The sequence below is a fragment of the Furipterus horrens genome, unplaced genomic scaffold, assembly GCF_987537825.1.
Source record: "Furipterus horrens unplaced genomic scaffold, mFurHor1.1.pri manual_scaffold_7, whole genome shotgun sequence".
Lineage (NCBI taxonomy): Eukaryota > Metazoa > Chordata > Mammalia > Chiroptera > Furipteridae > Furipterus > Furipterus horrens.
Genome location: NW_028327177.1, coordinates 138924855 through 138947579, shown reverse-complemented (window position 1 = coordinate 138947579; position 22725 = coordinate 138924855). Strand labels below are relative to the sequence as shown.

Below are 22725 nucleotides of genomic sequence, written 5' to 3'. Positions count from 1 at the left end.
CAAGAGAGGCTGAAAGTGCATAATGAGTTGTAATCCATAACTTTACTGAGCACAACTTTGAATCACAAAGGCTATGAGGCTGGTGTGTAAAAATGAGCCTATGATGGAGATGTATTGTCGGCAGCCGTCCGTCTCGAGAGACGATGGTGTAGCTTCTCAAGAGTCTATCTGCACCGCCGAGAATGGCTGTGCAGTCCGACTCGGGAGTGACACGGTATCTGTCTCCTCCCGTGTTGAATCGACATCATGCGATGACGCTGAAGCTACAGAGCCTGGGCAGGGTGATATGGAGGGTCTGCTGTTGCCCATGCAGCAGACCCCCCCTCTCTTCGCAGCTGAAGGATCCAAGGGAAAGACGGAGTCAATACAGCTTGGCTTCAGGTGCGCCGCAGGAGTTGCCGGTGTTGACTACAACGTCAAACCGCCTTAGGGACTCCGGCTCCGGATTTTCTGTCGGGGTTTACTCCCTTAGCCCTTCCCCTGAAGAGGTATGCCGCAAGGCAGCGGAGGTTTTTTGGAGTCAGAGTTTTCCTTCTCTGATGTACCCTGACTGGAAGATCGAACCAGCGACACTTAGCTCGCAGGCCGACGCTCAATCCACTGAGCTAAACCAGCCAGGGCCTAGGAGATGTATTAGAGATGAATTAATCTCTAAAATTCCTTTAGGCTAGAAAGTCAATAATTATACCATTTATAGGAGCATACCATGGGTAGAAAGATCAGGTACTGTGTAGCTAAATTACCTGAATTCAGACGTAGCTTCTGCCATTTACTAGCTGCGACCCTGGGCTAGTTACTTAACCTCTGTGTGCCTCAATTTACACCTTGGCAAAATTCGGTAAACAGTACCTCTCTCGCGGGATCATTCTGAGGATGAAGTTAGCTAACGTGTGAGGCACCTGAAACAGTGCACAGCACACACTAAGTGCTGTACAACTGGTTGCTAAATGAAATGTCCTCGAATGTAGAACTTAGAGTGGCGAAGCAGAGTGGAACAGTGACCAATAACCACAAAGACAGAAATATTTTCGGTCTGCCCCTTGATAGAAAAACTTCTCTGATCTCGGCTCTAGGGTCACAGGGAGCAATATTATGAAGAGCGGCGTGAACACATTCTCTAAAAAGGAGAAGGTGCGGATCGCCTAGTTAAGATCCCCACCCCCACCCCACCCCAGCCCAGCCCACATCATACCTGATTTTCTATTGGCATTCACAGACTCCCTCTGCTCAACTGCCAGCCCTTGTGAAATTCACCACTGAGATAAACAGTGTTTTGTTGTTCGTTTTTTGTTTTGTTTTGTTTTTTTTAATTTTACAAAATGCTTGCTCCTTTTAAAGAGGAAATGAGCTAAGCCTGCAATAGGTGCAGGTGCATTCACGGTGGAGCCTGTATGGGCCTGCCACCACCAATGTGCCTTTTTTAAAACTTCAGTTACTTAATCATAGTTACACAATAATTTTCTCTTTCTCCACCCACCCACATGGAGTTTAAATGCTAATCAGCCTCAGCAAATAATGCAGCCATGTCCACGTAGGAGGTGGGTTGCGTAACACGCCTTGAAGCATCCACCTTCCTACCCCAGGTACCAACCAGTCCTCCACGCCTCACTCAGCAACCCCCAAGCACAAGGCAGGTGGGCCCAGCTGTCCACCCCCAACCGAAATCTGACTCAGTGTCAGGCGTGTAGGGCTGTTCCGCGCCTGAGATGGGAAGCCTCAGTCTCGGGGGCTACAGTTTTCTGCTTTTGCCTACTCCAGTGCACTTCAGACTCCTTGAGGGTAATGGGACCTTGTATATCCCTTAAATAGCTCAGTAAATAATCATTGATATCGAAATATCAACTCTATCCTCAATAGCAGCCCAGAAAATCAACAATTTCCTGTAAAATAAATTAACCCCATAGAAGAAAGTAGCAATTTCACTAAGGATTATAGTCAAAATGAACTGGAGGTTCTCTTGGTTAAATTTAGAAAAGAAGAAAGATAAATTTAGAAAAGACTATTGTAGACTGAGCAGGAGGCATTATAATTTTCTTCTCATTTCCTTCAAATTTTTCTTACATTTATAAATAGGAACAGTAAATCTTCAAATAAACATAACATTTGAGGGCTAGTACAACAATCAATCTATTATTACTTATTAATTAGTAACTAGATATGTATCTAGTTATATCATATAGATAGAGCTATTAACTATATATTAATAATGCTATATTAGCTATCAATTATCTATAATGTTATAGTGATGCTATATTAATAAACTATTTTAGGATACTTGAAGGTAACAGAAAACACTGTGGCTTCAACACACCCACTGAAACTCTTCCAAAAACATATGACTAGCTATAGGTTCTGTCTCATGCAGTTCTGTCCAGGGCTCCAGCTTTTCTGGGAACTTCTATCTCCACTCCAGCCACACTAACCAACACGTGCCCTCGGCTCTGCCAGTTAGACCCTTCTTCCGGATTTCTCACACGAGAAAGAAAAGGAGGGACAATCCTTCCAGAGTAGCAAGGAGCCATCAGCTGGCCATCGCCCTCCACGTGGGACAAACCAGTCTGCAGTGGGAGGAGGGTGTTGAGCCAATAAATGGTTGGTCTCGCTGAGGCAGGTCTGCCATTAGGAGCCAGAGTTTTGAGCACTGACATTCAGACAAACCCCTGCGGGAATTCAGAAAAGGGAAATCTTCCTTCTTGGCCTTAACCAATGGGCTAAAACTAAAGGTGGCTTCTTTCATCTCTGATTGGGTCCTGTGATGCCTCAAGGCCCACCAGTTGCTCACTAGTCAGGTGTTAAAGGACCCCATTTGCAAAAACACTTTGGTGAGAGTACCCATTACATGTATCAAAGGCATATGACAAGAACAGTGTTTTATTGACTGGGATGCTGAGATACACACAGAGATAGTCGACAGATATCCTCTGCATGGATGACTCACATGTTGAATTCCAAAGACTTTCCTTTCTTGGAAAAGTCATTACTTCGGGCACAGATAACCAAACCCATCATCTGAATCCCTGTAACTCAGAGGTATGTGGCCTGCCCAAGGTCAGAAAAGCAGGAACTATGGCCTTTTCGTTCCTCCTCTGTAAGTGTGGACAGTAGAGATGTTGCTCTTTCCTCACAGCTCCAACTTCCTTTTCTCCCACCATAACGATACCCTGGTCATATGTATACCAATTCTAAACAATCTCTTGCAGAAGAAAAGGAGACTAGTTCATTTAGCCTAATAGCAAAACTAGACTAAGAAAGCACAAAGAAAACTACAGACAATACTCCGCATGAATACAGATGCAGAATTCCTTAACAAAATATCAGCAAATGGAATTCAGTAACATATAAAAATAGTTATATACCGTGACCAAGTAGAACTTATTCTGGGGATCCAAGGCAGGTTCAATGTTAAAAAGTCAACCAATGTAATCTACCATATTAACAAGCTATATAAAAGAGAAGTCACACAATCCTCTCAGTTGATGCAGAAAAAGCATTTGACAAAATTCAACAGTGATTCATCATAAAAACTCTCAAAATACTAGAAACAGCTCTGACTGGTGTAACTCAGTGGGTTGGACATCCTCTTGCAAACCAAAGGGCTGCAGGTTCAATTCCTGGTCAGGGCACATGCCCAAGTTGCAGGCCGGGTTCCCGGTTGGGGGCATACGAGAGGCAACGGTTAGAGATTTCTCTCTCACATTGATGTTTCTCTTCCTCTCTTTCTCCCTCCCTTCCCCTCTAAGAACAAATAAATAAAATTTTTTAAAAATTAAGAAAACAACACTAGGAATAGAGGGACATTTCCTCAGCTCGATAAAGAACATCTGTTGATGTTTAGCTACCATCATACTTATTGGTAAAACTGAACGCCTTACCATAAGATGCAGAAAAGGGCACTGATGTCCACTCTTACCACTGCTACTCAACTGGACCTGAATTTCTAGCCAGTGCAGTAAGGCAATAAAATGAAATAAAAAGAATAAAAATCAGAAAGTCAGAAATAAAACTATCCTTGTTTGCCAGTGACATGATGGTTTATGTAGAAAATCCAAAGCCGGCTACAAAAAATAAACAAACAAATCACCCTACCAAAAATGAGTGAGTTCAGCAAGGTCACAGAATACAATATCAACATACAAAAATCAACTGTATTCCCACATACTAGCAATTAACATGTGAAAACTAAATTTAAAAATTACATATATAATCAATGAAAAGTATCAAATACTTAGGCATAAACCTAACAAGCTCATGTACAGGACAAGTAAGCAACAAAATGCTAATTAAAGGAATCAAAGATCTAAATAAATGAAGGACACACTGAGTTCAAGGGTGACAACACTCAACACAGTAAAGATGTCAGTCAGTACTCAACCAGATTGATGTACAGATTTGATGCAATTCCTATCAAAATCCCAGCAAGATTATTTTGATACAGAACAGATCTTTCGAAAATTTATATGCAAAGGCAAAGGAACTAAAACAGCCAAAACAATTTTGAACAAGAAGAATAAAGTGCAGATGGCCAATAAACACACAAAAAGATTTTTTTAACAGTAGTCATCAGGGAAACGCAAATCAAAACTACAATAAGAAATCATTTCGCACTCACAAGGACTGCTATTTACAAAAAAAAAAAAACAACCAGTGTGGACAAAGATATGGGGGGAATCTACGGCTGGTGGGAATATAAATGATGTAGTCACTGTGAAAGAGGTTGGCAGTTCCTCAAAAAGTTAAACATAGAATAACAATATGACAAAGCAATTCCACCCTAGGTATATATCCAAAAGAAATGGCCCTGGCGGGTGTGGCTCAGTGGATTGAGCACCTGCCTGCGAACCAAAGGGTCACCAGTTCGATTCCCGTCAGGCGACACCAACAGGACATCCTTAAGCTTCTGCCTCCTAAGTCTCACAGAGGGCAGTGACGGGTTTCTGTGAGCAGCTTAGAATAATCAGAGATTCAGTTAAATCAGCAGTCCTTCCCTTAATCCTGGTGAAAACCAGCCGCCACCTGCTGCTCCTGCACCCCTACTCCACCCTGGCTCTCCCCAGGTGCCTTGCTGACTTCAAAGTGATAGCCTATGGTACGGACACGGGGAAAGACGACAAGCTGTACCCAACATGGGCGGGAGCACCTTTTAAAGCCACCAAGAGTTGACTAGCTCTGCTCTACTTCCTGCTCCCCTGACAAGTTTCCAATCTGTTTTTCCCTGTGATGCAGAAGAATGGAGCTCCTTCAAGAACAGGCCAAAATTGGTCTTTCTTGCTCTGCCTGTTAGCATCCTCTCTCCCAGCCAGGAGAAGCAGGGGAAGGTGCAGGTTTGTGAGCTATGGGACATGCACCCTTCCTTTCTCAGGCACGCTCCTCACACCCTGCCCTGATCTACATTCATAAACAAAGGAACCACTGCTGTCTACCTTCATTCATTTATTCGCTTTCAGCAAGTATTTACTGACTCATACTGTGCGATGCAAGGAACTGTGCTGGGCTCCCTCTCCAACCTCAGGTCTTTCCACTCTTCTCCTAGGTCACTATTCTTAGCACACCAGCAGCTTGCTGTTTCCCCTGAATACCAAGTATGCTCCTACTCAGGGCTCTAGAATACTCTTCCTTCAGATATGCTCATGGGTCCCTCCCTCATTTCGCTCTGGTTTACTCAGAAAGGCCAGTCCTGGTCCCTCTAACAGAAAGAGCACCCTCAGTCCCCTTTATTTTCCTCCACAGCATTTATCACCACTGGGCACTCTATATTGATTTATTTTTTACTATCCGCCGCTCCCCCCACCCCCCCGAATGTAAGCTCACACCCCTCAGAGAGGCTTTGCTCCCTCTGCTCCCTGCGGGGTCCCCAGGACTTTGAACAGTGATTGGCACGTGGAAGATACTGACATATCTGCTGAGCACACTGGGTGAGAATGAAATGCGAACGACACAATCAGAGCTGAGACGGAAGGACAAGAATCCGTTAGCTGCTCAAGGACCATTCATTCCCTAAAGGGCAGGAATTCTCGCAGCATGTTACTGAAGTTAAAAAAAAAAGGAAGAAAGAAAACCCTGGCTTAAGTGAAGGAGAAGAGTGTCTAAATTAGAACAGTGGTTAACAATTATGCAGACACCTCAGTGAGTAATTCAGTCACAGCCCCTGCTCTCATGAAGTAATGATACTGTATGTAATTACGTAATTACTATTGTGAAAAATGCCACTGAACACACATCAAGGAGAGGGGACGAGCCAAAGCCAAGTTCAGCATTTCAGCCTTACATAACTAGATGGATGGTGGGCCATCCTCACACAAGGAGAACAAAAGAAGAGATGGTTTAGGAGGGAAAGGGGTTTCATTTTAGACGTAATGAGTATAAGGATCAATGGGACAAATGGAAATGTAGGTCTAGTATTTAGGAGCAAAATAAGAGGTAGAAATATAGATCTGAAAGCCATCTGTAATTTGCAAACTATGCCACCAAACCTTTCCTTGGAGGACATGTGAGCACAGTGTCACTCGCTGACCCTCAGGATAGCTCTGTCAAGGTTACATGACGTTTAGATTTTACAAGTCGACACAGGAGAAATAAGCTTACGACTTGAGTGCATCACCTAAATATGTATCTCTTGTAAGTCGATTCCTTTTATGTGACCATTTGAAGTGCAGCCACCGGACTGAGCTAATAAAAGTTGGCTCTTACCAGCCGAGGGGGCACACTACGAAAGGTAAAGGGTGGGGAAGAGTACGCATTAGTGTCAAGTGTTTCTGACCAGAGGTTTGGATATAGAAACCAATTCTGCTTTCCGCGTCCCACAGTCGCAGAGCGCCACAGGCAACCGCACACGAGCTTATTACAACCCTTCTTGAGCTTATTAGCCTTCTCTCTTTTTAAACTGTGGTAAAAGGCACATAACATAAAATTGACCATTTTAACTGTATTTAAGTGCACAGGTCAGTGGCATCAAGCACATCCACACTGTCGTGCCACCAGCGCCCCCGTCCGCCTCCGGGACTATTTCCATCTTCCCAACTGAAACACTGTGTCCGTCAGACACTAATTTTTCCATTACCAATTCCCCCAACCCCTGAGCAATGACCAGTCTACTTTATTTCTAAATACGTGACTACTCTTACTTCAAGTGGAATCATACAACATCTGTCGTTTGTGAATGGCTTATTTCACTTAGCATAATATCTTGTAGGTTCTTCCATGGTGTAGCATGTGCCAGACTGTTTTTCCTTTTTAAAGCTGAATAATATTCCATTGTATGTATGGAAAAAATGTACGACATTTTATCCATTCAACCACTGATGGCACGCGTGGGTTGCTTCCATCTTATGGCTACTGTGAATAATGCTGCTGTGAACATGGGGGTACGAATATGTTCCTGAGCTTATTTTCTGAAAGGATTTTTGTATTTTGATCAGAAATGCAGCACTCTCTGCACAGAGATATTGGGCCATATTTGTTTCTTTTTAAGCTTTTATTTATTTATTTTTAGAGACAGGGGAAGGAAGGAAGGGAGGGAGGGAGATAAACATCGATGGGCAAGCTGCCTCTCACACACCCCCAACCGGAAACCTGGCCTGAAGCTCGGGCATGTGCCCGGACCAGGAATTGAACCAGGACCTTCCAGTTTACAGGACCAAAGCCCAACCCACTGAGCCACAGCAGTCAGGGCTTGGGCCATATCTGAACTGACCTACTTTGTCTGCGAAAAGCCCAAACTCTGGCCTGGCCCTGAAAACAGCTGGTCTGGTCCAGCGAGCGCAGGAGCCACCACGGCCTCCTCTGGCCTGCCGCTCCACAAACAGCTAAGCATCCTCAGCTTCAACTGAGAAAGGAAGGAGGTATCTTTACTTAATGCTTTGGGAATAGTCTACTTCAAGCTCCAGCAGAGCTACAAGACTTTAAAGATCAGATGAAAATTTTAACAGTAACTTCTCCTACATCAGTTACTCAGTAACCAACCAGGACAGTCCACGATCACCTGCAGTGAGCTGGAAAAGCAAAAACTTCTTCACTTCTGGTTCATTTGTACTCTTTAACAAGGGCTGTTTCCAATTTCTAGATACTGTGTTGAAATTGAAGAAGTATACACTGGACAATAATGCAAGTGTTACCTACTCCCAAAGCCTTAAACTTTACAAAAGCCATTATTAGTATGCAACAGGGCTCTGCCAACTACAACCAATGGATTTGGCCCATGCCTGCATTATAAGCAAAGTTGTACTGGAACACAGCTATACCCATTGGTTTATGTATTGCGTACAGCTGCTTTGGTGCTACCACACCAGAGTTGAGTAATTGCAACTGAAACTGTATGACCAACAAATCCTAAAATATTTACTATCTGGCTCTTTACAGAAAATGCTTGCCAACTGCTGGGTCACACATATTGGTTCATTGTCCCCAGCTGGAAACAAGCGGTGATGCGATCAGCTGTTCCGGTGGGAAAGGCCGGCTGGTACCACACCAAGGAGGCAATGCGAGTGGCAACACTCACAAATCAAGAGTAGGAAAGCACTTGCCATGCTTGGATTGTAGGAGGGGCTCAGAGCACACCTTCAGAAAAACAGCGTGGTCTCACTTCCCATCAGCCAGCCTACAAGATGAACCAGGAGTGGCCAAGCAACGGGGTCTCATATAAAATGATAAATGAACTGCCTGCGTGCAGTAAGAGGCATCTCTGGACACAGGCTTCTTAAGTTACCCGGCCAGCCAAGCTCCAGAAGTCTCAGGGCAAACCCCATGAAGGCTGCTTGATTGGTAACTGATTTTCCAAGATTCCTCCGACTCTCTCTCCCCACCCACATGTCAGGCAGCATCAGGTTCTCTCATTCATCTAATCGATGTCCACATTCAGCAGCGTTACCCGCAACAGGGCTTGAAGAAGAAAGAGAGCAAAACTGACTTCTTGGTTAATATGAATTCATAGCACAAGTACACGTCCTCTCGGAAAGCGTGTTCTTCTTCCTCTCACTTCTAACTGCTCATTAAGAGGTAAGGCTGAAAAGGAACACCATGACCTAAAAAATGTCAGCAGAAAACCCTGGGAATGAGCAATATTCAGAAGCACAAGTTTTCCAATACAATGTCATCTCAAAATCGAAAGAATCAAGAATTCGTATGTCCGGGTGACGAGGAGAAAAAGCCTGCATCTTCCTCCTCTCCTGAGATGAGAGTGGCGTTGCATCTGGACATACATATCGCTGCTTTCCGTGCTCAAGGATGACACCGCAGGTGGTGCAGGTGGTGTGCGTTCCCTGCTCTGCTCCACGCCAGCACAGAGCAGGGCAGGTGAGCAATCCAACAGAGGCTGAAAAAGCATCGCTGCCACCACCGAACAGCTGTGTTGGGGCTCAGGTAACGTAGCTTTTTGCCTTGGGCAACCCCTTAGTATCACTAAGCCTCGGGGTTCTTTCATCTGTAAAACGGACGGCTTTGATACAGGACCTCCATGGCCCCCAGTGTTTTTATTCCACCTCTCTATAATTATACCTGGCAGTTCACTGCATTACACATAACATAAAAATGGCACGCATCAACAACTGCGCACTTGACTCCCGGATATCCTTCCCCACCCACTCTTTCATCACAAAATCAGTGTGACAAACTAGGCAAGATTCCAGAAACAAATGTGTGGCTCGCGAAGCCAGTTTCAGTGAAAATTGTGTACCTGGATTTAGTGAGTCAAAAGGCAATATTCTAAAGTACTTTTTTAACTGATCTGAGAGAGAGAGAGAGAGAGAGAGAGAGAGAGAAGCGTGGACCTGTTGCCCCACTCATCCACGCATCCATTGGTTGCCTGCTGTATGCGCCCCGATCAGAGGTGAACCACAATCCCAGTGCATCAGGATGACGCCCTAGCCAACTGAGCTACCCAGCCAGAGCCACAAGGAAATATTCTAATACTGTGCCTTTCACCCACAAAAAAGACATTTCCTTCTGGAGGCTAAATTCTCAGATCTGGGTTCAAAACCTCAGCAGGGGCCTTGGGAAAATGCTGGGAAAGCTTATAGCAGCAGCTCTTTGAGGAGCCATTTATTAGTGGTTGCAAAACAAAATGTGTGTGTGTGTGTGTGTGTGTAGGCAGCCCTTCTCTCTTAAGCTTATGGGTCAGCAAATAGAATGTTCTCACAAACAAAGAGAAAGAAAGAAGTGAGAGAGGTGAGGGGAGAATAGAAATTATGAATTTGGTGGGTCTTGATCTCATGAATAAAAAGTTGTGGAGAACACTCACTGACTCTGGGGAGTCTGTCCAATCTGCTCGACCCCTGACTGTTGGGAGGAGGGGATTAGAGGCTCCGTGGATGCCCAGACCAAGCCTTATGCTGTAAGTTGCCAAGAAGCTTTGCACTACTATCCTCCTAGTCTTTAAGATAAAATGATTTTCCAAGGAGAAGGGCCATGGGCTTTTCCTGATAGAATACGACTCAGTTGGATTCATGACCCAAGATACAAGGATGGGCTTCAGGGAAGCTGCTCTCAAGACTGAATGCAAAATCTTCTGGGTTCATTGCTTTCATTTTTTAAAGAGGTTCAAGTCACCATGGATATAGAATGTAATTTTTTAAAAATCTAATATATTATCCTTTTTTGTTACGCCTCTACTTAAAATTACCCAACAGGAACACAAGGAATTTAAATTTCAAGTATTTCCAAAAAAATATTAAGCAGGGTTCAAGAGTTGGCAGTGAAGTTTGTTTGAGAATGTGGCATGCCTGCTAATGCTGACTTTCACACTCTCCTTAACACTCAGAACGACAGAAAAGATGACATGTTAACAATGATTACAGCCCTGGCTGGTGTGGCTCAGTGGACTGAGCACCAGAATGCAAACAAAAGGGTCACTGGTTCGATTCCCAGTCAGGGCACAGGCCTGGGTTGTGGGTCAGGACCCCACTTGCGGGCATGCAATAGGCAGCCAATAGATGTTTCTATCACACATTGTTGTTTCTCTCCTGCTTTCTCCCTCCATTTTCCTCTTTCTAAAAAAAGATAAATAAAATCTTAATATAAAAAATTAAAAAAAAATTTTTTTAAAGAATGATTACAAATTACCTGACATAGATCAATTCACATGGTAGCAGCTGAAATCAGTTCAGTCACTGTCAGCAATAGAAAATGCAATGGGAGAGCATGAAAGAATACTTGGCCCAGAACATGGAGACTAGCAGTCTAGTCTCTCTAGTCCTAGCTCTGCCTACTTTTAATCTGTGACCTTGGACAAGTCCCCTCTCCTTCTGTGCTTTGGTCCTCCTTTGTATGTAAAATGCAATGGACATACAGCCATGGTTTACAAACTCTTAAGGCAATGAACATTGTTTAGAAAAAAATCACCTAGAATTCATCAGAAGCTAAAACAAATTGAAAATGGCAGGCTGAACATACACATTTATCTCCACTCCTCTAGAAACATCATACGTTATTATTCTTAAATATCTGCACTTAACTGAGCATTTACCACATGACTATTACATTAAATGTACTGACTAATGGAAACCTTAACACTTTATCCAGTAGGTAATGATCCTCATTTGACAGATGAAGGAACTGAATCACCAGCGTTTAAGGAACTTGCCCAAGTTCTCACAGCCAGTAAGTGGCGGAGCCAAGATTCAAACCCAGGCAGCCAGGCTTGAGTCTGTGCTATGTGTACGACTTCTCTGATTGACAATCAAGGAATAGCAAAGCTCCCAAAGAAAAAGAAGCTGAAAGAGAGAGAGATTAGAGATGTCACCAAACTTTGGAAGATGAGAAGCAGACAAATGAGTAGTCACCGACTGAGACAGAGAAGACTAAGCGCTGCAGATGGCCAGCCACTGCAGACCCCCATCCCAACTCAACTGCCAGACACACAGGAGTCCCCTCCAGGTGTGAGCATTAAGGAAGGCTGAAAACAGGCAGGACTAAAGCCCACACCAGGCAAGTAACTGCTCCATCACCATCCCAGCAGAAAGCTGGACGTTTATTCTCTGAACAGGATAAATCAGAGACTCCGGACGTGGGTAACCAGGGCACCACTGAAGACAAGGCAGTGAGCGGAAGTCTGTATGCAGAAGCGAGAGCCCTCAATTCCCTCCCACCATAAGGCTCCTAGAGTAACAGCCCAGCTTATTCCACGTAGCCAGAAGCCTGAAGAAGATCAGTGGATTCTGAAAAGGCCAGGCCCATCATCACACAGCTGAAGCTCTCAGAACGTGGCCTCAGACCAGGAGCACCATCCCCAAAGGATCTGTCAGACACAAATTCTCAAGCCCACGCCAGACCTGCTGAATAAGAAATTGCGTGGCTAAGCCCAGCAGCCAGTGAACAAGGCCACCAGGAGATGCTAACGCCCACTCACGTTTGAGAACCACTGCCCTACAGGGAGGCCCACCCATAAATAAACCCATCCCACGCCAAAAAGCTTCCAACCAGTGTTTTAGGACCCATTTATTTGGAAGACAGTCTGGAATCTCCAGAGGTTTCAGGAAAGATGCTACCCTGAAAGAGAGAGACCAAAACAGATTTCACAGAGCAGCTCTGGTGAACGGGAGGGAAGCGAGGCAGAGCCTGGTTTGCTTGGCGTCCCCATGGCCCCCATCGTCACAATGCCACTGGGCCATGTCTCAGACTCTAGAGAACAGTTAGAAAACCAGTGAAGCAGATGCTTCCTACAGTCCTGTCCAGCTCTCGCCTGTGCCTTTATACTGGTTCTTATGTCCCAGATCCTTGAAACTAACACAGCAATTCAAATTGACACTCTTGGTGGGAACTACCTCTGAAACTTCCTTATTTGGAACTAACTCTCGTTCCTTTGAATGAACAAAAAACATCTTAATGAAAAAAAATCACAAAAGCATTTTTATGATAAAGGGTTGCTATGTTCTGTGTTTGCATTAGATGCAGAGGCAAAATGCACCACTTTAACTTACGTAGAAGCATCTGTGGCCATCCCACTCTTTCCTGCCTTTTTGGCTTCTCTGTGTCATACCAGCTCTCCCTGGCTCACCCTTTCAGGCTAAATCTTAACCCCAAAATGTTCCCCTATTACTGCTTTTCACCAGTCTCTACTCACCCCAAGTCTTACTGCCACAACCAGATCATTCTTCTGCTTACAAATCTCTGGTAGCCTCGACATCAAAAACCTCTCATTTATATTTCTTTCTTCTGCCTCCTTAAGTCCAGCTCATTTTCCTCAAACTCCTTGGTTCCTACTAAAGATCTTCCCCCTCTCAAGCTATCTCACTCCTCTTTCAGGAGGGGTTTATGAAACCAAGGGTCCTTAGAACTTTGAATAAATAATTTAGTTTTGAATCCTAGCTCTAGAAATTATTCTCCTTTTCCACCTCTCTCTCTCTCAGACCTAGCTTTTCCCGCAATAATCAGGAGACAGTAGCCCCAGCCTAACTAATAGTCACAAGGCCAGACCCCTGGCAGGCTAAAGATGACATCTTAAACTGTTATGTTTCAGCTCCTGAGCCCTACGGTAGAATGACCCCCAGACTACTTTCCTATGAGACCAGGCAGGGGGACATGGGAACAGACCTCAGAGCTGTCCTCAAGACCTGAAGCAACAATTCACTGCCCTTGCCTCACCTCTGACCAATCAGTTCCCAGTAGACACCAATCCCTCACCCCTAACCCCTGGTGCCTTGTGGTTTTGCCCTATATAACCTGTAACCTACACGCCACGGAGGAGTCCAGGCTTGTGAGCACTGGCATCCCATTCTCCCGGATGGCGCCATTCATCAATAAAATAGCCAATATTTCTCCACTGCAATTCTCAGTGTTTAGTGTTTGGCTCTGCTGGTGCCAGGTGAACAAACTCCTTCTGTCCTGTAACAGTTAAGTCATGAAAAACTTATGCCAGTCAAGATTAAATTAAAAATAAAAACCTCATGCCAGGCATTATGCAAAAGATACCACTAATGTTCTCATTTAATCCTCACACTAATACTGAGAATTAGGAATCATCTCTTTTTGCACTTGGAAAACTGATGCTTCGAGAAATTAAGTAAGCTGCCCAAAATTACAACTAAAATTTTAATCCAGATCCTTAAAAACTCCAAAGTCACACTTGGCAATTCTAGTCTAGCGTCCTCCGGAGGTCTGACTCCACTACGCGGAAGACAAAGTTTCCTTAAGCCTGGAGAAAATAAGAGCAAGAGCTCTGTGTAGCATTATTGCGTTTTTAAACGGGGCCCTCCCCGGACGCCGGGAGCTTTGCAGCCGCAGCCGCAGCCGCGCAGGGACCGGGCCCCCAGCAGCGCCGCCCCACCTGGACGGCCCCACCGGGCGCAGCAGCCCCGCGGCCCCGCGTGCCTCTCCCGCGGGAATGGAAACAAGCAAAGCGCAGGAGGAAGGCTGGCCCTGGCGCCCCGAGAGCCCGCCGGGAAGCGGAGGTTATGACATCCCGCTCCACGCCGCCCATCAGCCCATTTTCCGTGACCTCAGTGCCGCGGTGGTGGTGGGAGGTCTCCCCGGGTGGGGCAGAGCAGCGCCCACACCAAAAGATCCCCAGATCCGATTTTAAAAGCTCTCGAGCGACGAGGTGTCAATGTAACCAGCAAGGGCAAGCAATGACTGCTACGGAAAAGCGGCGGCTGCTACAACGCAGCTAACGTCGAGGGGCACAAAGGACGTTTGCGGCGACAAGAGAAGGTGCTTCGGCGCTGCCCATGAGAATGCAGGGATGGCCACCACCCCTTCCTCTACGGAGGGGCTGCAAGTCCATTTTCTTTCGTCCGTGACAGAAAAGGGAGGCGGGCACCCCAATGGCTCCCACTCGGAGGGCCTCGGCGGCGCGCCTCTCGCCTTCCCTTCTAAGGGCTGAGAGGCTGTGTCAGTCCGTCAACACACTCAGCCCCAACCCGCCTCTCCCACTCGCCGCCTCCCTGCCCGGCACGGTCTCCCTCAAACCCCCTTTCCCCACCCCTCTGCCCGCTGGACCTCGCTTCCCCTATCGGCCCCGCCCCTCTTTCCTCCCCACAAGGTCCCTTTTCCCTCAGCCCCGAGCCGCCCAGCCATCGGCACCTTGAGCGTCACGTCGCACAGCTTGCCCTGCCGCCGGATCTCCTCCATGACGCCGTAGCCGCGACTAGGCAACTCGGACACGGAGAAGTGCACCAGATCTTCCAGCTCCTCCGCGCCGTCCTCCACCATCTTCCCCGGCCGCCGCGACTGCGCAGGCCTGGCCGGCCGGCTCTAAACGAGGCAGGGCGGGGCGCGGACACGCGCCCACAGCAGCTCGGGCGCAGCCCTGGGATTAGGCGGGCCTGCGCGGCCGCCGTAGTTAGAGACGGCTCTGCGCCGGAAGCCGCGCTTCCCCGCTTCCTGGTTCCTGAGCAGCCTCCGTCCCCACAACTCGACCCTCGTCTCGCGCCTGCAGCTGCAGCATTTTCCCTAGAACCAACGGCCCCATCTCCCGTTTTTCCGATTCTGCCCTGACCTTACTCGTATCTCAACAAAGGCCCGCGGACTTCATTTCCGCCACCACCCCGCTACTTCCGGAACTTCCGGAAGCCGCCCGTTGCCATGGCGGCTGTGTACACAGTCCCGTTGCCCGGCTCACAGGTTTTCAGTCGCAGCAGTTGCAGTGGTCGCGTTGCGGCAGTGCTGTTACCTCTGTCGCGGTGAGCAGGGGCCACGAGCGGTCGGGGTGGGATGAAGGGAGGTCGGAGAGGGGATGTACTCTCGGGCGGCGGACAGCGGCTGGGACCCAAACACCGTTCCATTCGGGAGTCCTCCAGCTTGGCTCCCTGATCTGCGAAACCGAGCGGCTTTGCGGGGGCCCTTTCTGCTTTGCTGCAGCTTGGGATCTTCGGATCTAACGTTCCCTGGCCGCACGAGGGTCCTCCGTCGCGCCTGAGGTTCAGAGGGCGTGAGAAAGGGGCCGACAGGTCTTCTGGGCTTTTGTGCACTTAACGTTTTTCGAACTGCACGGGGCTTCGGGGTCGACAGTCTGAGCCCTTTGCTTTACAGAGAAGGAAATTGCTTCAGAGGACAGGAATGGTCCTAAGGTCCACTGCCTCCCATACTGCACAAAGGGGTCCGGCGTGTTGGGTGAGAAAAAAGGGGAAAGGCCAGTTCTGCCTGGATCCGAGCCTTTCGTCTGACTCAAGGCTGGGTGCGTTTTGACCCTGTCTTGGGGCGGTTCCGATGCTGTTGCCGCTCTGGTGGCTACGAGGGTTTCCCAGGAGAGCCCCTGGTCTGGGCAGGATTGCTGGAAGATAGGAACCCAGCGGGTGCCTACTGTCCCAGCATATGGTCCCTCTCCTTTTATCGAGCCTTCAGATGATTGGGGGCAATTCTGTTCATTCCCACCCCTAAAACAAACGAGAAAAGCGTGAGTCTCCACAGCGAAGAGTTTTCCTGGTGGCCACTCCGAGGCTTACTTATTTACACAGGAAATATCTAAGGATAGTACCTGTGAGAGCGACATTCCCCACAAGGTCCTGAGGGAGAAGGACCCTGCTAAAAGGAAGGGCGTGGTGAGGGGGCTGAACATGGCTTCTTGAAAGTGGTGCTTGGAAACCAAGTGTCCTCCTAGAAGGGCTGTGGGCTTACAGGTTGGTGTGGGAGGAGAGTGACATTATATGCCCCTTGGGACTCTCTCAGTAGTGACCGAAGATGGACCCATATATGGAGATTCAGCCACCCTCTGACTTCCAGCCACGACCATCACCACCCGCCACCATTTCATGAGCACCTGCTCTGTGCTGGGCACTGTTCTGGATATTGAGGGGGGATTCAAAAGAGATACAAGGCACAGTCCTATCCCTCAAGCAGCCTGTAATTTAATTTGGGAGCTGAAACCCATTCAAATGATGCGGCGTAAGAACGGTAACAAGAATTATTTCAGTAAGTGCAAGATGGCATGAGGTCCCCGAATGTCTGGGTATTGAGGGACTGCTGAGCAGCACACTCGCAGGAGGGGTGTAGTTAATAGAGAAGGCTTGCCTCTAGCGGGTATGGCTTCTGGCATGACCGGGGCCATGGGTGTGAGCATGGGGAGGGCCTTGGGAAGCATGTGCATCTGCATGTTGGCAAATTGCAGGGCAGAGAAAGGGCAGGCTCTGAGGGGAGGGTGATGTTGGGGCTTGGCCTGTGCTACCCTCGTGCTGTCAGTGGGTGGGGGCTGGCAGGCGGGAGGCCTGGGCACCTACCCCCAGAGGCTACCTGACTTTTTCATGGTACTTGTCAGAGGGTCCGCTGGGCAGGAGGTTGGGCCCTCAGGCTGTCGTGGGGAATGTTTCCCAGAAGCTTTAGAGATTGAGGGTGCTTGCCTGAGCCAAAACACACCGCCCTCCACTCGCAACTTCCCAGTAGCCTAGAGCAGTGATTTTCAACCAGCGTGCCTCAAGAATTTTTAAAATGTGCAGTATCTACTTAGTCAGGGGCACTGACCTCTTTTCCCTTAGAGTGTCAAATTTAAAAAATGACAACAGCTAACGCAACAGCTGTCCAGTGTGGATAAATCAAAATTAGACCTATTTTTTTTTGCTCAGATCAGCAAAAAATATATTTTTTGGTGTGCCACAGAATTTTAGTTATTAGTTTATGTGCCATGAGGTGAAAAAGGTTGAAAATTGCTGGCCTCAATCCAAGTGAACTTAGAGATGAGACGTTCTCTCCAGTTTCTTCAATTTGGAATTCCCCTTAGAGCTATTTGTGGCTTTTTATTTCTAATGAAATCATCACTTGAGGGATGTAGGAGGTGGACACCTACTCTACCATATGCAAATATGAAAGTAACATGTTTGCTTATTTGATTTGACATCTGAACGGCTTGTGACTAGGGTTAGAGTTTTATGTCCACATCATTGATACTAAAAGGAAAGGGCAGGGCCTGTCTCTGTTTAACTTGCTTCTGTAGATACTTTATGCCACTTGATGAGAGTTAATATAATTGTTAGAGGAAATCAAGTGGTCACCAGAAGTTGTGTCTAGAAATGTGGAGAAACATTAATATTTTTAAAATATGAAATCATTTGTATCCAGTAACACTCATTGAACTTCTCTTAGATAATACATGTAAAGTGCTAACATTCTTTTCTTAAAAAATATTTTATTTACTCATTTTTAGAGAGAGGGGAAGGCAAGGAGAAAGGGAGAGACACCAGCCATGTGCGAGAGACATTGATCGCTTGCCTCTCTCATGCCCCCAACTGGGGACCTGGCCCACAACCCAGGCCTGTGCCCTGACCAGGGATTGGACCTTTTGCTTTGCGGAATGATGCTCAGCCAACTGAGCCACACTGGTCAGGGCTCAAATTATTTTTCAAAAGGAAAAATAAGGAAGGAAAAAAACATTAGGTTGATTTTAGAAAAATTTATATGTAAAATTAGAAATTTTAGAACAGTTTTTAAAATCTTGGAATAATTTTAAATTATATTGTTAGTTTTCCCAATAGTTTTGAACAATGATATTATTTTGTGTATTTTTGTAGACCTTTATCTTATCTAATATGACTTAAGATTTAACACAATTGATAATTACAAATAGGTTTTTACTTAGCTTTCTGTAGAGCTCTCAATATTTAATACTTTGTCATCAATGTATAAGAGGCCTCTAAAGAGCTGATTGTTTTAAGTTTTCCCTTAAAGCAATAAAAATCCGTGCAATTATTAATTCTATTTAATAACTCCTTTGCTTCTCCACACTGTCAATGCTAGAACCAAAATTTACAGTCTAATTAGTATTAGATACTTTACACAGACACTGGCAGGAGAGGGCCTAGTGTAATTTGCCGATGAAACTAAGATGAGATTTCTTAGTTACCATTGGGAGGGTTGTATAGTTCAGCTTTTTAAAATGTTTATGCTTTATTTGGACAGGATCTTCGAGATTGGTTAACTCTCCCCTTTTGTAGTATCTCTTGAGTGTGTTTTACTGGTGTTTATGGTTCTTACCTTGAGAAAGTCTTTCCCATTATAAGGCTACATGATAGGAAGGTCATTTACCTAAATCGCCTCCCTATCATTTGTATCTCTTAAGCATTCATTCATCCATCCTATTTCGTGAAGCTACATTAAACATTTATTTTAGCATTTTATTACCCATGGTAATTATTTGCAATTGTATAAATGAAGGAATACACATTAATGTGTTTCTTCCTGAAAGAAATGGATGAGAACATAGTTAGGTTTTGGGAGAGGAATGGAAAAAGGGGACTATCAGTGATTTTCCTCTCAATGGAGGGCCAGAGAAGAAAGAATATTTGATTGTGGGTTAGATTAAATATACTTTTAGGGAAACTTTTTTCTGACTGAAGTTTACCTGATGGAGGTCAAGGAGGAGGTGCTGCATATGAAGTAAGGTCTTACGTTAATAAAGAAAAGAATTAGGTTTAAGGCTTTTGAAAGTAAATACTTTCAAGGAAAATATAATGAATGAGGCAAAGCATACGTGGACTCAGATACAGAACATTTCTAGAAACCCAATCTAAGACTGGGCCGCAAAAGGGAGCATCCGTTGCTTTGTACGTCAGTCCCTTGGATGGGGGCTCATTGGTGGAAAAGGGTGAGGCAACCTATGAAGTACGAAGCACAGTGTACTGCAGGCGGGGCACTGAAAGGCTAAGGGGGGGGAAGGAAGGCTGGCTCCCCGGGGATAGGAAACCATGGACTGTACCCCCTCCTTTCTCATCTGCCTAACAATGGCACCTCCCCTCTGATTGTTTGATGGTGACCACTGACAATTTTGTGATTTTCTTCTTTTTAGCTAGAATGAGCACAAGAAAAAAAGTTCATGCGTTTGTCCGCGTCAAACCCACTGATGACTTTGCTCATGAAATGATCAGCTATGGCGATGACAACAAAGTAAGTGCAGAGTGCTTGCCTTCACCCGCCTGGGCCTGTCTCTGTCCCCCCTCACTAGAGTGTGACCGTTGCCAAACAACCTTTTAAGGACCAAGACAGAATTGGTTCAAGTCCAGATGGACTCTAGAGTCCATCAAGTCCAAACCGTTCCCCTGCCATGCTGTTGATGAGGAAACTCATGGAATTCCCATTTTCAGTTGTCTTTGGATTAATAAGTTTATCACCATCCTTGTGTCTGACACAGAAAAACTGGCATTTGTCCATACTCATAAATCAGTGACCAGATCATCTGTTACATAATCTGCTGGAAAGGGCGCCGTAAGAATGCCTCAAGGTGATTACTGCTCAGCTTACCAAAGCCGTGGGAGAAACTCGCTATCGAGAGAACTGGAAAGATTTATCCTTATCCATCCCCATGTCCTCACCGCTGTCCTGAGAACCTTTCTGAAGACAGTTCAGCTTTTTAAAATGTTTATGCTTTACTTGGACAGGATCTTCGCGATCGGTTAACTCTCCCCTTTTGTGACAGGCTTAGGACAGCTTGAGAGTGTTGGCTGTTTTCATTCAACAAGCATTTGTGGACCTACTGTGGGCAGCGTCGAGACATTCTCTAAGGGGAGAGTTCAGGTGCAGACTGCCCAGGCTTCCAGACTCCTAGCAGTCGGAAAGAAGCTTACGTGCAGCCCTGTGAGGTGCAGGACGCAGCTTCAGTGAACACAGAAGCATAAGGCAATCTTAGTTGTTCTGTGTGTGGCCCTGTCTGGGCTCCTGGGGTAGGGCAGCCAATATAAGATTCTGACGAGAGTGTTGGCATCAGAAGTCCCCGTTGCAAAGAAGGGAATCTCCCACTGACATAACCCAATATGTGCTTAAACCGGCTGCTGCCACAATGGCTTGCTATGGAGGGATCCAAAAATTCAAATGGCTGGTTTGGCTCAGTGGATTGAGCGTCGGCCTGCGAGCTAAGTGTCGCTGGTTCGATCTTCCAGTCAGGGCACATCAGAGAAGGAAAACTCTGACTCCAAAAAACCTCCGCTGCCTTGCGGCATACCTCTTCAGGGGAAAGGCTAAGGGAGTAAACCCCGACAGAAAATCCGGAGCCGGAGTCCCTAAGGCGGTTTGACGTTGTAGTCAACACCGGCAACTCCTGCGGCGCACCTGAAGCCAAGCTGTATTGACTCCGTCTTTCCCTTGGACCCTTCAGCTGCGAAGAGAGGGGGGTCTACTGCATGGGCAACAGCAGACCCTCCATATCACCCTGCCCAGGCTCTGTAGCTTCAGCTTCACTGGAGAGGACACTCCAGCGTCATCACAAGATGTCGATTCAACACGGGAGGAGACAGATACCGTGTCACTCCCGAGTTGGACTGCACAGCCATTCTCGGCGGTGCAGATAGACTCTTAAGAAGCTACACCATCGTCTCTCGAGACGGACGGCTGCCAACGACATATATATATATATATATATATATATATATATTTTTTTTTTTTTTTTTTTTTTTTTAGAAATCTTTTTGTCTAAAAATCGGCTGATTACGAGTAGGTAGGCACCCTTGGTGTACTGTAACGCCCGTGAGTGACTCTGCCTGACAAGACCAGAGCCCGCTCTGTAGGTGTTATTTCATCATTACTCACATGGGCCCCAGCATGTCAGTGGGCACAGTTACTCAGCACAGCGCCGAGAGAGGCCTCACCGCCAGTGACCGGAGAGAGAGATGGAGCCCACACCCCGCCTCTGTCCCCAGGCCCCCTGTTCTCGCTGGCCTGATCCAAGGCTTCCCTGTGCTTACCGAATGTATCGAAAGCTGGTTTAATGAAAACGTGAGAAGTGTGCTTGACCCATATCACAGATGGGGGAACCACGTCATTGTCCTGTGAGCTCGGGAGAGGTGTGTCAAACTATGAAGTGCTCGGTTCTCCTGACCCTCCCAGCTTAAAGGTCGTGTGGCCTCCCTGCGGGAGCTTCCTTCTCCAGTACCAAAGAAATCCTCCAAAATCCCAACCCGTACCTGTTCTTCCTAAAGTTCACTGCCTCTATTTCCTGCAGATCAGGCCTCAGCCAACAGTGATTTTTTTTTTACGCCAGTTTCCTAACAAATATTAATTTATCTCCCTCTGTCTCCCTCTCTTTTCCTAGACCATTGATATTCACTTAAAAAAAGATACAAGGAGAGGAGTTGTCAATAACCAGCGGACAGACTGGTCCTTCAGGCTGGATGGGGTTCTCCACGATGCCTCCCAAGACTCGGTTTATGAGACAGTTGCAAAGGATGTGGTTTCTCAGGCCCTCGATGGCTATAATGGTAATTTAGTTAATTAACTATTTTTCTTAAGAACCTGTGGTACCCCTCATGGAGGAAGAGGTACCAGTATTATATGGTGAATAAAGTCAAATATAACCTCACATACTAACTTTTGTTTGCTTATTTGTCTCCACGTTCTTGATAATCGGCTTGGTGACATTATGGGCATGGCTTGATCCAATGTCCTAGATGCTACCGCTGTAGGAATGACCCTGGCTTTCTCTCAGTCACACAGATTCAACTTTTATCCTGTTTTGAATATCTCAAATATTTGTTTTGAAGATAATGCCCTTATGATGAATTTGAGGGAGTCCAAACATTTTTCTCTAGGCCACCAGCTAGGAGCTATTTCCATTCCTTCTATCAGCACAATCTAGTGTTCCTATCCTAGTGTAGGATTATATGTAAATAATTTCACTAGGAACGTGAGTAGAGTCTGATTTCTTGTTTATTTATTTTTAGAGAGAGGGGAAAGGAGAAAGAGAGGGAGAGAAACATCACTGTGTGGTTGCCTCTCACTCGCGCCCCCAACTGGGGACCTGACGTGCAACCTAGTCATGTGCCCTGACTGGGAATCGAACCAGCGACACTTTGATTTCTTAATAAATTAAAAGCAGCTTTATTA

General features: G+C 46.3%; 2 protein-coding genes across 3 annotated transcripts in view; one reads left to right on the top strand and one right to left on the bottom strand.

Annotated features, from left to right (window-relative positions):
- KLHL18 (kelch like family member 18) overlaps positions 1-15462 on the bottom strand; it is a 40703-nt gene extending 25241 nt beyond the window's left edge. For both annotated transcript variants that reach the window (XM_090284645.1, XM_090284646.1), the window contains exon 1: positions 15010-15462. In XM_090284645.1, the coding sequence (XP_090140771.1) occupies positions 15010-15138 (129 nt within the window). In that variant the 5' untranslated portion in view covers positions 15139-15462. The remainder of the gene's footprint in view (positions 1-15009) is intronic.
- A 1184-nt stretch (positions 15463-16646) lies between these two features.
- Positions 16647-22725, top strand: part of KIF9 (kinesin family member 9) — a 35855-nt gene continuing 29776 nt past the window's right edge. Inside the window, exons 1-3 of the mRNA XM_090284644.1 lie at positions 16647-16836; positions 19700-19797; positions 21935-22100. Of these exons, the coding sequence (XP_090140770.1) occupies positions 16677-16836; positions 19700-19797; positions 21935-22100 (424 nt within the window). The 5' untranslated portion in view covers positions 16647-16676. The remainder of the gene's footprint in view (positions 16837-19699; positions 19798-21934; positions 22101-22725) is intronic.